The 15,328-nt window shown below is 59.4% G+C and overlaps 1 protein-coding gene across 1 annotated transcript; it reads left to right on the forward strand.

Moving 5' to 3' along the window:
- Positions 1-5,597: 5,597 nt before the first annotated feature.
- On the forward strand, positions 5,598-13,689 carry LOC309604096 (scavenger receptor cysteine-rich domain-containing protein SCART1-like; the record flags this gene model as incomplete). The annotated part of the gene is made up of 5 exons (XM_082339013.1): positions 5,598-5,928; positions 10,869-11,104; positions 11,787-12,090; positions 12,177-12,498; positions 13,605-13,689. The coding sequence occupies 5 exons, from the start codon at positions 5,598-5,600 to the stop codon at positions 13,687-13,689; spliced, it is 1,278 nt and encodes a 425-aa protein (XP_082195139.1).
- Positions 13,690-15,328: the final 1,639 nt, after the last annotated feature.

The following is a 15,328-nucleotide window of genomic DNA, read 5'->3' on the forward strand; positions in this document are numbered from 1 at the left end:
CTTGGATTAGGTGAACGCTGGTGTTTTTGACTCTGAGGCAATTTCCAGCCCAGGTCATCTCTGCTCTGATCTCTCCCTAACCCTCCTCCCATCTACCTGGCCGTTCCTCGCCCCCTCCCCACCACCCCTGCAGGGTCCCGAGCTGGCGATGCTGCTCTGCAGGGTGATTTGGCTGTGGTGCCTGGGGTCACAGGGCGACTCCATACTGGCCTTGCTGCTCAGGGTGTGGGGCAGCTCCAGCTGGATGGGGATGGCTGCTGCTCATCTCCCCACTGCACCGGGGAGATCCCGTTTTATTACAGAGAGGCTATGGGGCAGTCAGCTCCGCCCTGGCGTTAGACACGCTCTTACCCAGGCTCCAGGTGAGACAGAGCAGGTTCATGCCTCTGGGGAAGTGAGACAAATCCAGACATTTCTCTAGGAACACAATAACCACAAGTAACAATAATGGTAAAGTTAAATGATAATGTCAAAAATAATGATAATACACCAAAGCACCAGTTTTGGATGGGATATCCTGGGAGTCGTTTGTGGAGAGAGATGGAGAGTTGATCACTATTGCAGAAACTTGCATGTAATCCTAATTCCACCCTTGAGCTCCTGGTTCCTCATGCTGTAGATGAGGGGGTCACTGCTGGAGGCACCACTGAGTACAGAGCCGCCATCACCAGACCCAGGGATGGGGACGAGATGGAGGGGGGCTTCAGGTGCTGATAAAGAGGGAGACCACGGCCAGAGGAGGAGGCATGCAGAAAAGGCTTTGTGCTGTCCCTGCTCCCAGGGGATCCTCAGCACAGTCGTGCACATTTTCCCACAAGACCCAGGAGGGTCCCGCAGCAGTTTTTTGGAGAAGGGTTGTGCAGCCTGGAAGCACGTGGAGGCGGGAAAGTTCTCACGTCAGGCACAGACACTGAAGCTCTGACACCGCAGTGACCCGTTCTCTGACAGCGGTTCAAAGGAGCATTTTTACCTCACCACGAGCCTTCCTTGTGCTCATTTGGGTCATGGCCCTGGAACACGCCAGGAGCACAGGCACCACCGTCCCTGTCATTACGTACAGGGAGGCTGCCACTTGTGACAGCCTGATTCCCCACGTATTCTCGTACTGCACTGTGGTTGGCTGGCAGCCATTTCTTTGACACCGTCAGACCCATGTGTTCCTATGCAGCCCTTTGATTGGCTGCCTGCCTCCTTTGGACAAGGAAGTGCTGGGATAGAAAAAAATGTACATTTATGTACAACAGATACATTTTTAGAAAGATACCTAAAACTGAGTCTACAAATAAGTATAACTATATTTTTATTTATTTATGATTAGAGACAGTATTTTAAATACATATACTTCTATACACATAGACATGTGTATGCATTTATATATAGATATATGTAAAAATTTATAAATGCAGAGAAATTGAATCTATATAGCAATTGCAACATAGGTATCAAATGGATAAAACCTTCTTTAATAAGAGCTACTGGAATAATCAGAGTTTAAATGTGAATAGAAAGCAAAGTACAAGGGTGGGTCAGGGTCCCCCACTTTACCAGGCTGCAGAAGCAGCCCAGACATGGGCTGGGGTGGGGGGAACCTCAAGAGGGTGGGGAGGACACAGCCAAGCTGGAACATGCCCGAGGGCTATGGCCCCCTCCCAGGAGGCCACCAAGGGGCCCTTGGCACAAATCCTGTCAGCATACAGAGAAGAGCCCAGTCCTGTGAACTGGCCTAGGAGGCTCCCGCATCCCAGGCCAGCCCAGCAGGATGGCCACATGGGGTGAACTGGGGAAGACTCTCAGATTTTCTCTCTGCTGCAAGACACAGGCAACACTGTCTGTGAACATGAAAAAACCAGGACAAAATGCCAGCTTCAGAAGAATATGTGCATGGGGACCATATGGAGAAGACCCACAGAGGATCTGAGCAAAGACCATGTGAGCGAGAGGAACGAGCCAATGAGCCCATGAACAGCAAACTGGATTTTGAGGGGAAGGGTGCTGGTGGGGAACTCCCTTTCCCCAGGGTTGTGGGGGATCTGACAGCTACCTGTAAGACCAGTGTGGGGTGTGGGCTGGTGATACATGTGATTCCTTGTCCTGAGGTTGATAACCTGGTTGAACGTTTCAAAAAGCTCTGGCTGACTGAGTGAGGGGAGAAGTCAGGAGTGTGCTGGGACTTGTCCAGGTCCACCTGAGCCAGACCAGGCAAACCCAGTATGCTGTGTCTATGTCATGTCAAAGGATGGGGAAGGGAGTGGTGGTGGTGGATGGAAATGTATTGAATACTGTAGGACCTGAGCAGGATGCACATGGTATGGAATAAGGGGTGGAGATTGTACTGGGTCTGGCTGGGATGAAGTTAATTTTCTTCTTAGCAGCCCCTATGGTGCTGTGCTTTGCCTCGGTGGCCAAAACAGGTTTGATAGCATGCCGACATTGTAGCTATTGCTGGGCAGTGCTTGCACAGCATCAAGGCCTCCTCTGTTTCTTGCTCTGCCTCAACAGCGAGGAGGCTGGCTGTGGCAAGAGGCTGGGAGGGGACAAAACCAGGATAGATGACCTTAACTGACCATATTCCATGCCATATGATGTCATGGTCAGCAATAAAATTGGGGAGGAGGGTGTGTTCTCCAAAGTATCCTTTACTCAGAGATTGTCTGGGCATCGATCTCCTGCTGTGAGTGCTTACTCCTCCACATATTAAACTGTCTTTATCTCGACCCATGAGATGTGTTTTCTTGCTTTTGCCCTTCCCATTCCCTCCTCCATCCTGTTGATGGGGAGTGAGCAAGTGACGGGGTGGGGGCTGACACATGAGGTCACTCCAGAATGTCAGCACATAGCAAATAGGTTGGTATGTGCTTGAGCAGATGATTGGCTGAGAACTGGCACATGGCTTGTGTAAGTGGTTGTGAGATTACTGATGCCTGAGTAGCTGATAGGCCAAAAGCATGCATGTGGCTTGTGTCAGAGCTTGTGAGGTCACTTGTGCCTTCGTATCGCATAGGCGAGTGGATAGCAAGTAGTTGGATACGTGGTGGTCAGGTCACTGGTGCCTGAGTAGCTGATAGGCAAGAGGGAGACACATAGCTTGGGTATGTACTTGTGATGTCACTCTTGGCTGAATAGCTGATAGGCCAGGACCACGTGCATGGCCCTGATAGGTGCTTGTGAGGTCACTGAAGGCTGAGTACCCCAACAGCGAGTACATGGCACATAGGTGTACATGTTCTTGTGAGGTCATTGGTGCCTGAGTGGCCGATAGGCCAGGAGCAGGCCAACATCAGAGGTAGATGCTATGACATCCTCTGTGGCTGAGTAGCTCATAGGCCAGGATCTGGCACATAGCTCATGTAGGTGCTTCTGATGTCACCAAAATAATGTTTAGACCACGCCCAAATACGACTTTTTGAAAGAACCATCATCAGCAGAAGTCCATACACCGCACACACATGTGACAGTGTAACTCATGCACACGCAGCATTGGCAGGAGCAGGGTGTGAGGTCACCATCAGTATAACCCATGAGCGCACAGAGGTGGCAGTAGGAGGGTGGCAGTGGTCACATCACCAATGGCACCCCATGGCTGTGGGGCTCGGTGCAGCGCGGCCGTGTGCTGTCCCAAGGGCATCACGGGGGCCGGGAGCTGCCGGGCCCCATGTCTGTGAGGCTGAAGGAGCAGCCCCTGCAGCCCTGGCTGGAGCAGTCGGGGTGGGGGTGGCTCGGGGGCACCGCAGGGATGTGCCTGGGCACGGTGCCAGGAGGAAACCACAGGCTTCCTGCCCAGGCGCTGCGGGGGGAGCGCGGGGAGCGCTGCGAGGCCACGGGGGCTGTGGTTTGTACACCTGCAGGCTGGAGCTCCTGATCCGCCTGTGGGGAATAACGGCCCCTTGGTGACAGGCTGAGAGTCAGGGACATGTCTGAGCCTCTGGGCTGTGGGTCTGCTGCCAGGGCAGGGACATGAGGGACCTTCCTTGGGGCTCTCCAGGGAAGGATGGGTGAGCCAGCACTCCTGGGATGGGGCTCTGGCCTGGGCTAAGGCCCTTTCCCAGCTGCTGCTCCCAGCACAGCGGGGTCTGTGGCAGGGTCAGGGGCTCCTTCCTTCCCTTCCTGACACAGCCTCCGGTGCAGTCCCAGCCCTGTGGTTCCCATGGCACGGGGGTGGCTGGACACTCTCACCTTGGGCTCTTGGATGTGCCTGGCATAAGAGATGCTCAGTGCTCCTGGTCAACACAGCAGGGTTCAAGGGGTGAAGAACCCATTTCCCCCCCCCACAACCAGCGCTGTCCTGTGACAGCCCCCCACCACAGTGACGTGACACCTGCAGCAGAGCCGTCTCTCATATATGGTCATGAATGGCACTGGAGAAGTTCATTGGAGGGCTGGGCTGTGTCAGAGGGGAGATAGCTCCCGATAATGTCCAAAAAGGTCCTGCTGCTTTGATTGGCTCGTCCTGTAGCTGGGCTGGGATCTGCAGAGATATATTGCCCTCCCGTCATCATTGTCCCCATGAGTCCCCAGGAGTGTGGCGCGGCAGGGATGTGCTGGCAGGGCAGGAGGCTCCGGATGGGCACAGAGGGACTCCTGTCCCCTCAGATGCTGTGGCTGCTCCTCTGGGTACAGCTGTGCAGGGGTAAGTGCCAGTTCCATTGTCCCACAGCCCAGGGCCACCGGGTACCAGCATGGTCATCGGGATCTGTCTGGGAATGAGGTTGCTTTGCAGGTGCTACTGAGATGAGGGTCAGAAGGTGCTCAAGTCCATGGACCCTGTGCCTGCCTGTCTGGGTGGGAGAGTACCTTCTTTTCCAGGGCTCCGGTCTTGAAGGCAGCCTGTGCCTGCCTGGATTCATAGACGCCCTGTCCTGGGGCACCCTTTTGGGACCCCCTGTTGCCCAGCACTGTGCCTCTGGAGCCGGTGGTGGCCTAGCTGGTGACAGCAGCACCCAGAGATGCCCAGGGCACTGCCAGCCTCTGGGGTACCCCGGAGGGTTTGTGTGCTGCTGACTGCCCCCTTGTTGCAGGGGAGCCCTGACCCCATGAGGGCAGTTTGTGCCCCGCAGAGAGAAGGGGACAGGGACATCTGCGTAGAGAGACATCCTTCCTGGGGGGCCAGGCCCAGTGCAGAGGCTGGGCTGACACCGGGGACGAGGAGGGGATGGGGTGGGGGGATCATCGAAATCGTCTTGGTGGGAACACAGAAAGCCCTGGGGGTGGGGGTGGGTATGGATGGTGCCGGGGCAGGCGGTTTGCATGGGAAGCTGCAGGCCTGGGTAGAAGGGGCTGTCCAGGGGGAGCTGGGCTGGGGAAGAGAGGGTGCCCTGTGCAGGGCTGGGCACAGTGTGCAGGTGTGTGTGGGCAGGGGGCAGGTGGCCGTTGGGGTGGGAAAAGGTGCCTTGTGCGGTGGGATGGCGAATGACCCAGCAGGGCCAGAACTGCACACAACCAGCCTTGTGCAGCGCATGGGGATAGAAGGGACCCCCACACTGCCCTGGGGACAGCCTGGAGGGGAGAGGGCTCCCACCCTGGCACCTCTGACATGGCCTGGGCAGGGGCTTCTCCCAGACCCACAGTGCTGGGGCTTGGTGCTGTGCCTGACTGGTCCCATGTTTGTGTTTGAAGGTGCTGTGGAGGTGAGGCTGGTGAATGGTGGCAGGCACTGTGCTGGGAGAGTGGAGGTGAGACACGAAGGCCAGTGGGGGACTGTGTGTGGTGACTACTGGAGCATGAACGATGCGGCAGTGGTTTGCAAGCAGCTGGACTGTGGGTCTGCTGTTGGAGCTCCTCAGTATGGACACTTTGGGCAAGGATCTGGCCCCATTTGGATGGATGATGTTGGCTGTAATGGCACCGAATCTGCCCTCTCTGATTGCCCACACAGAGGATGGGGTGAAAATAACTGTGATCATAGGTGGGATGCTGGAGTGATGTGTTCAGGTAAGGGGACAGCCTGTTCTTCACCATTGGGGATGTGATGGGGGAAGGGACCTTGGGTGTGCCCTCAGGGAGCAACAAGTGGGCACCAGAGCATTGCCCAATGGGGCCAGTTGCACTGCCAAGCTGGGACTGTCATTGCTGGTGTTCCCAGGCCCTGGGAAAAGCCCAGAGGAAGCCTACCGCAGGGTGAACTGACCCTGCCACAGTGTCTCAGCCCCTCTTCAGTCAGTGTCTTGGGCTGCAGATGAATCCTCCATCCCTGCCCCAGGGTTTCCACTGATCTCCACTGGTCTCCACCCATTCTGCCAGTTCCCAGCCAACAATGCTGAGGGTCCCTGAGCTGGAGAAACCAGGGGGGACTTGCTTGGCACTCCACACCTTGGAGGAATGGAGTGAGATGGCTGGTCCCCCAGGTCATTCCCCTTGACAGGCATGAGTACCTCAACTGAATCAAAAGGGCTTTTTGGAGAGCATGAGTGCTGGGCCCTGGGAGAGGAGCAGGGTGGCACACAGCCCTTCGCTGCCTGTCCCCAGGGCTCGACTGTGTGGCCCAGCACTGCGAGGCTTAGGAGCTTGGCAGCTGCTTGACTCTGGCTGCTCCCTTCTGCATCACGGCATGCACAGGCTCGTACTGGGAGGTCCCTGGGGCTGTGACAGCCCCACAGGGGCATGGCCCCATGCAGGCAGCGCTGACCTGCTGCCCAGCCTCGCCTGCCTGGCCATGGTTCCCCACACTGCCTCATGAAACAGAGGCTTTGGCATCATTTACTGACTCTGATCTGTGCCTGCTGTTACCCTCTGAGCCAGCATGAGCCCAGGGGGACATGCGTGTCTCCTGTCCCTCTGCCTGGCTGTTGGCCTGGGACCTGTGCACCTCTGGGCAGAGCACTGTGTGCCTGGCTGAGGACACCCTATCTGAGCAGGCATCGGAGGGGTCTGGACAGGCAGCAGCCATGGTAACAGTCGCACCATTGCTGTGCTCTGTGACATCTGCCCCTAACAGGAACCTCCCAACACCCTAGAACTCCCCCGGGAGAGGGGTACGTTTCTGGCTGCATCAAGGTGATGGTCCTGCCTGGTCCCAAGCTCTGGAGGGGGTGAGCAGGCTGCAGCAGTCATTATCATGTGGGCCAGTTCTCTCTGACCCATACTGCTTGCACCACTGCGGTGCTGGGAGGACCATGCCGGGCAGCACAGGGTGCCTTGTGCAGCAGCAGGCTGTCTGAGCGGTGCCTGGTGCTGTGACAGACACGTACCCTCTAGAGCCGTGATGGTGTAGAGAAGGGGTGCAGGGGGGCCTGGATGTGTTTGTGTCACCAACACTCCCCCAACAGCTTCCCCTGGGATGTGCAATGGGCCATTTGGTCAGGGCTTGCTTGGAGGTGATGTAGGATGTGGCCATGTATCTGTCAGAGGGCTCTGGGAACTCCCAGTTATTTTGTTTTTTTCCAGGATTTGTCCGGCTGGTGGAAGGGAAGAGCCACTGCTCAGGACGTGTGGAGATCCATGACGGGCACCAGTGGAAAACTGTCTGTGGCTCCCACTTTGGTCCCAAAGCTGCTGACGTGGTCTGCAGGGAGTTGCAGTGTGGCGTGGCCCTGCCTGTGGCTGGGGCAGCTCACGTTGGAGAAGGGATGAGTCCCATGTGGGATGGAGAGTTGCAGTGTGTGGGGAATGAATCCCTCCTCGCCTCCTGCCCCAGGGGGTCTCCCAGGGACCAGCCCTGCACCCACACGAACAGCGCTGTTGCCACCTGCACACGTAAGAGCTCAGGGTGGGGTGTTGAGCACTGGGGAGAGCTCCAGCCTGAGGGGGGGCAGGTTGTGCCTGTGGAGACAAGGGAACTGGGGTGTCTGTTCCCACAGGCTGGCAGAGAGGTGACCTTCCTGGGGAATCCTAGACAAGGGCAGGGCTGGGCTGGTGCCCAAGGACAAAGAGGGGGCATGGGTTGGGAGAGCTCACTGGGATCATCATGTTGCACCAGAGGGGACACAGAAAGGACTGCGGGTGGAGGATGAGCTGGGAGATGCCCAGGGCAGGCTGTGGTGCAGGGGATCTCAGGGCCCTGGGGAGAAGCAGCAGTGTGGGCTTGGGGGAGCCCTGGTGGGGGCAGGTCTCTTCTCAGGGTGCTGTCTGGGGAGGGGTGGTGCCCTGGATGGTCATGGGCCAGGGGCAGGTTGCAGGGGGCCATTGTGATGGAAGGAGGTGCCAAAGTCTGTGGGGCCACAAATGACCCAGCAGGGCAGGAGCTGGGCATCCTCAGCCTTGCGCAGCCCATGGGGATAGAAGGGGCCCCTGCAGTGTCCCGGGGACAGCCTGGAGGGGAGAGGGCTCCCACCCTGGCACCTCTGACTCCACCCGGGCAGGGGTTCCCCCAGACTCACAGTGCCGGGGCTCGGTGCTGTCCTGACTGGTCCTGTGTCAGTGTTTGAAGGTGCTGCAGAGGTGAGGCTGGTGGATGGAGGCAAACCCTGTGCTGGGAGAGTGGAGGTGAAACAACAGGGCAAGTGGGGGACAGTGTGTGGTAACTACTGGGACATGAATGATGCAGCAGTGGTTTGCAAGCAGCTGGACTGTGGGTCTGCTGTTGGAGCTCCTCAGTATGGACACTTTGGGCAAGGATCTGGCCCCATTTGGATGGATGATGTTGGCTGTAATGGCACCGAATCTGCCCTCTCTGACTGCCCACACGGAGGATGGGGTGAACATGACTGTGATCATAGTTTGGACGCTGGAGTGATGTGTTCAGGTAAGGGGACAACCTATTCCTCACTTCTGGGGCTGGGACAGGGAAAGAGACCTGGCTATGACCTCAGGGAGCAACTGGGTACCGGAGCATTGCCCAATGTGGCCAGTCGCACTGCCAAGCTGGACTGTCATTGCTGGTGTCCCCGGCCCCTCAGGAAATTCCGGTGGGAACCTGCCCAAGGGTGCCCACACCCTGCCTGGCCCTTGAGCTGGCCCAGATGAATCCCCCACCCTGCCCTGCATTGTCTGTTGATTCCCATCTTTCTCCTCTTATTCACCCAGGACCTGCCTGGCAGTGCCAAGGGCCAGGACCCCCTATGCCAGGGGCACCAAGAGTGACTCATGTGGCCACCCACGGTACCGGGGAAGGGCATGGGATGGTAGCTGCTTTGGGGTTGTGCTCCCTGGCAGGCACAAGTCCCTTGGCTGAAGCAAAGGGGTTGCTCGGAGAGGAGGAGCACTTGGCCTGGTCTGCGGAGCAGGGTGGCATGTGGCACCTCATTCCTCTCCCAGGGTCACCCCATGAGAGCCTGCCTGTGCAGACATGGCCCCATCCAGGAGTGCTGACCTGCTGCCCAGCCTCTTATGTCTGTCCCAGCCCCTGCCTGCCTTGCACTTCTGGATTTGCCAGCATTGACTGGCTCTCCTCTGTGCCTGCCCTTGCACTGGGAGCTTGTGTAAGCCCAGGGCTGCTCTTCTGTCCACTCTCCTGCCCTCTGCCCGGCTGTTGGCCAGGGACATGAGCATCCAGCGGTGCACTCTGGCCATGACTGGGGACCTTTTTCCTGGGCAGGTGCTGGAGCAGGGGGCTGGCACAGACACCGACCGCAGGTTCAGCCTCACTACACTTGTGCCCTGTGACATGTCCCATCTAACAGCAGTGCCCCAACAGCCCAAGACCCCCCTGGGAACAGGCCATGTTTCTGGTGGCACCAAGAGGTTCCTCATGCCTGGCCCTGAGCTCAGCGGGGCAGAGCGAGCTGCAGCAGCCAAGAGCGCCTGGGCTCATTTCCCTGGACCCCAAGTGCTCTGGGTGCTGCAGTGCCCAGGGACCAGTGCCAGGCAGCCCAAGGTCTGTGGGGTAGCAGCAGTTTGTCTGAGCAGTGCCTGTGGCAGTGGGTTTGGGAGGGAAGCAAGCCCACAAGGGCTGGGCTGATTTCTGAGGAGCGGCAGGCTGGCCCTGCTCTCTTTGTGCCATCAGCACCCTGTGAGAGCAGCTGGGGTGGTCGTGCGGCTTTTTGCCTTTGGCCACCTTGGAGATGAGGTGGGATGTGGTCAGGGGAGTGCCAGAGGGCTGTGGGAACTCTCAGGGGTCTTTGGTTGCTGAGGGATCTGGCTGGCTGGTCAGAGGGTCCTTCTAAGGACATATAGCGATCCATGATGGGGACCCTTGGAAACCTGTCAGTGACTCATGCTTTGGTCCCAAAGGCATTAACATGGTCGGCAGGGTCTGCTGTGGGTCTGGGACAGACACATAGCCTTGAGTGCTGTGATGGTGTAGAGAAGAAGTGCAGGGGGACCTGAATGTGTTTGTGTCACCAACGCTCCCCCAACATATTGCCCTGGGATGTGCACTGGGCCATTTGGTCAGGGCTTGCTTGGAGGTGATGTGGGAACTGCCAGAGAGTTCTCAGTTGTTTTTTTTTTTTTTTTTTCCAGGATTTGTCCGGCTGGTGGAAGGGAAGAGCCACTGCTCAGGACGTGTGGAGATCCATGACGGGCACCAGTGGAAAACTGTCTGTGGCTCCCACTTTGGTCCCAAAGCTGCTGACGTGGTCTGCAGGGAGTTGCAGTGTGGCGCGGCCCTGCCTGTGGCTGGGGCAGCTCACGTTGGAGAAGGGATGAGTCCCATGTGGGATGGAGAGTTGCAGTGTGTGGGGAATGAATCCCTCCTCGCCTCCTGCCCCAGGGGGTCTCCCAGGGACCAGCCCTGCACCCATGCGAACAGCGCTATAGTCACCTGTACACGTAAGGACTCAGGGTGGGGTGTTGAACACCTGAGCTGTGCCGGGGGTCGGGGAACAGAGCAAGGACCGTGTTGGGCCAGGTGTGAGGACAGGAGGGGTGATGGGTTGTCTGCAGCATGAAAATACTGCAGGAGAAGAAAGGCATGCTGTCCCTCTGGCCTCTGCGCCAGCTACTGAGGGTACAAGAGCACCAATCCACGCTCAGTCCTCCTTCTCTGTCCCCAGAGTACACAGGGTTCAGGCTGGTGAACGGCAGCACGGTGTGTGCAGGGAGGGTTGAGGTCCAGGTGCTGGGGACCTGGGGGACCCTCTGTGCCTCCCGCTGGGATCTCTCGGATGCCCATGTTCTCTGTCGTCAACTCAGCTGCGGGTTTGCTGAGTCCATTCCTGGAGGAGAACATTTTGGGAGAGAGACTGGCCCTGTCTGGAGAGACTCATTCCACTGTGACGGGACTGAAGCCCACCTGGGACAGTGCCCAGTGGTCACCCTGGGGGCCTCACCGTGCTCCCATGGGAATAACGCCGCTGTCATTTGCTCAGGTGAGTGCTGGGAAAGTGATGCATTAACTCCATTTGCCCTTTGTGTGCAACACAGCCACCCGAAGCAGGGGTCCCATGGCAGTACCAGGCTGAACTTCTCCCTGGAGAAACCCTTGCTTCCCCAGGAGCCTTCTGGAGGGCTTTGCCTGCTCAGAGTGACTGCTCTGCTGTGGGAGAGCAGGGGACTGAACGGAGGCAGGGATGTGCCCCCAGGGCAGCGGCTTAGGCCCTGGTGCCACTGCCAGGCCTGGGCTCCTGTGTTTTTCTGCTGTGGGATGAGCCCAGGACAGGGCTGCAGGGCTCTGCTCCATCCCTCGAGCTGCAGACAACCGCATCCCATGCCCACAGAGCGCCCTGCAGAGCCTCCTCCCACCACCCAGGCAGGAGCTGCCTGGGTGCCCCCAGCAGCAGCAGACCTGGGTGTGAGCTGAAGAGTGGGCCTGGGCTCTGCCCTTGCTTCTTGTGAACACAAGGCTCAATCTTGTCCTGTTTGGTTGGAGAATTCCCCCTTGCCCTCCTCCCTGAAGGGTGTCATGTTCCCCGGTGCCTCCAGTGGCTGTAGCATCTCTGCTCTCCCCAGGCTCAGCTGGCTTTGCATCCCTGCGGCTGGTGGGTGGAGGGAGCCGGTGCGACGGGCGAGTGGAGATCTTCCAGCGTGGGACGTGGGGCAGAGTCCTGGATGACCAGTGGGACGTGCGGGAGGCCAACGTGGTGTGCCGGCAGCTGCAGTGCGGACAGGCAGAGACAGCCTACAACCCCCCAAAGCCTGAGCGAGGGACGGGCCCCGTAGGGCTGCGAGGGGTCCGGTGCACTGGGCAGGAGACCAACCTGACCCAATGCAACACCTCCCTGCCCGAGAGTGCACTGGCGGCAGGGGTTGCGGAGGATGTGGGAGTCATTTGCTGGGGTGAGCGGCACTGCACAGGCCCCCCAGGTGATGGGGTGGGTGGGCAGCCAGCCCCTGACAGCAACTGGAGTTTCTCCCCACTGCAGGGAGCCGGCAGGTGCGGCTGGTGAATGGAGCTGGGCGCTGCGCGGGAAGAGTGGAGATCTACCACCAGGGCAGCTGGGGGACCGTCTGCGACGATGGCTGGGACCTGTCTGATGCTGCCGTCGTTTGCCACCAGCTGGGCTGTGGAGGGGCAGTGGAGGCGGCTGGCTCCGCTCGGTTTGGGAAAGGCTCTGGGCAGATCTGGCTGGATGGCGTGAACTGCTCCGGGGATGAAGCTGCTCTCTGGGACTGCCCTGCCAGGCCCTGGGGGCAGCACGACTGCGGGCACAAAGAGGACGCAGGAGTCATCTGCTCAGGTCTGTGGTGGGACCCTGGTTCCTGGGGAGGCTGGGATGTGGGGAGAGCCTGGCACGTCCAAAGTGTCCCTGGCTGCCTCTGAACTCCTGCCTGAGCCCATGCTGCAGACACCCATGCACGAGCACCCTCAGTCCCACTGGGGGTCCCTGGGGAGCTCAGCTGTTCCCCAGTGTTAGCGGGAAGGGCAGGGGTGTCAGTGCATCAGGGACTTCTCTCTGCTCCTGGGTGCAAGAGGGATGTGCTGGCCATGCCCCTGCCTGGCTGAGGGCCTGGGGGTGCAGAGGCGTCCCCTCTCCCACAGCCCCAGACCAGCCTGTTCTCCCTTGGTGCCTTTCCTTCCAGAGTTCGTGGCCCTGAGGCTGGAGAACAGCGACGGCTGCTCCGGGCGCCTGCAGGTTTTCTACAACGGGACGTGGGGGAGCATTTGCTCCAACTCGATGACTCTCGACACGGTGTCGCTGGCATGCAAGGAGCTGGGCTGCGGGGATGGAGGATCCCTGGAAACACGGCTGCCCTATGGCAGGCTGTCTGGCCCTGCATGGCTGGATAACGTGCAGTGTGGGGAGAAAACCAGCTCCTTCTGGCAGTGTCGCTCCACTCCCTGGGACGCGCAGTCATGTGAAGACCTGCGAGACGAGATCCACATCACCTGCAACGGTAACTCTGAGCCACTCGGGCACCAGTGTCACCCCAGCTCCTGCTCCCCGCTGGGCACAGCCAAATGTGAAAAAGAGCTTGGAGGGGCTTTTCTTTCCGTGTCAGACCCTACTCCTGCCGGTGGCACAAACGTGACCACAGCCACACACGTCCAGCAGCAGTTGCCACCCAGGTTGCCAGCCGAGCCTGGGGAAGGCAGAGGCATCTCCAGGTGAGGTCTCAGAAGAGACCAGACAGGGTTCAGAAGAGCCTCCCCTCCACAGACACACTACTGCTGCTCTGTGAACCAGGGACCTTTAGGGGCTGAGCAGTCAGGGTCCCCCTAGACCTGCGCGTGTCCCCTGAATGACTGGGATTCAGATGCTGCCATGACCAAGATGGTACAGGGAGGCACAAGTAGAGCTCAGCCTTGCTGTGTTCTGCACGATCCCCTGAACCAGCCCCCTTCCCTACAGGGTTTCTTTCTTCAGAGCGACGCCCAGAAATGTCCCCGGCCCCGTTGGCCCCATGCCCCAACGCCACGAGCTGCACAGGTATTGAGCTGCTCCTCTGTGTACCCTTCTTGTCTGGCAGGGCTCTGCCTGCTGTCTGGGTGCCATGGGAGGTCTTTGCCTTCTCCAGACAGGGAGAAGATTCGTGCCGTGGGAGGCGAGGACGGGTGCTCGGGCAGAGTGGAGGTCTGGCACCGTGGCTCCTGGGGGACGGTGTGCGACGACTCCTGGGACATGCAGGATGCCGAGGTGGCGTGCAGGCAGCTGGGCTGTGGCCCTGCGGTGTCTGCCCTGAATGAGTCCGCATTTGGGATGGGGCAAGGCCCCATCTGGCTGGAGCAGGTGGAGTGCCGGGGGACGGAGCTGTCCCTGCAGCACTGCTGGGCCCGGCCCGGGGATGGCGGTGCTTGCCGGCATAAGGAAGACGCTGCTGTGCGCTGCTCAGGTGAGTGGCAGGGCCGGGACCTCTTGTTCAGGTGTTGGCAGGGAGCTAGAGAAGGCCGTTCGCCCACTTGGTCCTAGCGTTGCCCCTGACCTCCCAGGAGCGAGACCATTCCTGCAGACTGCAGGAGCCTGGCGCCAGGTGGGGAGCAGCCTCAGTGGAGCTGGGTGTCCTCAGGCCACTGCCTGCTGGGCCCTGCAGCCCCAGGGCTGTCCCTTGGGCTGCCTGTGCCATCCTGCCTGCCGCCCAGAGCAGAGGCCGTGGGCCCTGTCCCGGCCTCCCTTTCTAGCACTACTGGAGGGGCAATTTGGGTGGGGTGTGTCAAGGACATCTCCAGACACACAGAGGGCGTGTTGGGAAGGAGGCTCCCCAGTACCCACACACCTGTCCTCTCAGCCCAGCTCTCCTTTTCCTCCTCTGCAGCTCCAGCCAGGGCAGCAGCATCCCCACCCCGAGCAGGTAACTCGTCCTCCCGCCCGAGGCTGGGTATCCCCAGCACCAGGCTGTGACCCACAGCTGGATGGAAGGGGCTCCTTGCTGGGGTGTGAAGCTCCCAGGAGGAGGCACTGGGGTGGTGGTGGGAGAGTTGGGGAGGGCTGTAATTTCCTCAGCAGGGTGGAAGCTTCCCCATTACTCACCTCTGGGGTCTTCCACCCTCTGCTGCTTTGAGTGATGGGAGTCAGGACTGGTGCTGCCCCCACCTCTCCCAGGCCTGGTGTTGCCCTTCCATGTTCTTGCCCATGCAGATCCTTCCCAGGGTCGTTTGACCAGCAGCAGGAGAGTCTCAGTGCCCGTCATCATCTGCATCATCCTGGGGGCCCTTCTCTGCCTGCTCCTTGCCCTCCTGGCTGGGCAAGTGCTAAGCGCCAGGGCTGGGCGCAGAGGTGGGTCCTTCCATAGCAGTCCCCGGGACCATGCCTCCTGGAAGGGCTGTGGGGTGCTGCGGGGTGTCACTGAGGGGCACAGGCAGAGCTGGGGGGATGAGACTGTGTGCTGCCACCTGTCCTATGCACCGCCCCATTGACTGCCTGGCCATGGGGCACCAGCAGCAAGGGGTGGAGAGAGCCCAGAGGCGGGGGGAGGTAGTGATGGGGCGAGGAGAGAGATGGCAGAGTGGAGATGGCCAAGGCTGGCAGTGCTCTGGGTAGTGCTGGAGGGGGCTCTGGGGCAAGGCAGATGGCAGGAGGAGCATGGGGCAGTAGAGTCCATCTCCATGGTGTCAGGTCCCCAAGCTGTCCCTCTGCCC

Source organism: Platalea leucorodia (assembly GCF_965183815.1).
Source record: "Platalea leucorodia genome assembly, contig: HAP1_HAP1_SCAFFOLD_344, whole genome shotgun sequence".
Taxonomy (NCBI): Eukaryota; Metazoa; Chordata; class Aves; order Pelecaniformes; family Threskiornithidae; genus Platalea; species Platalea leucorodia.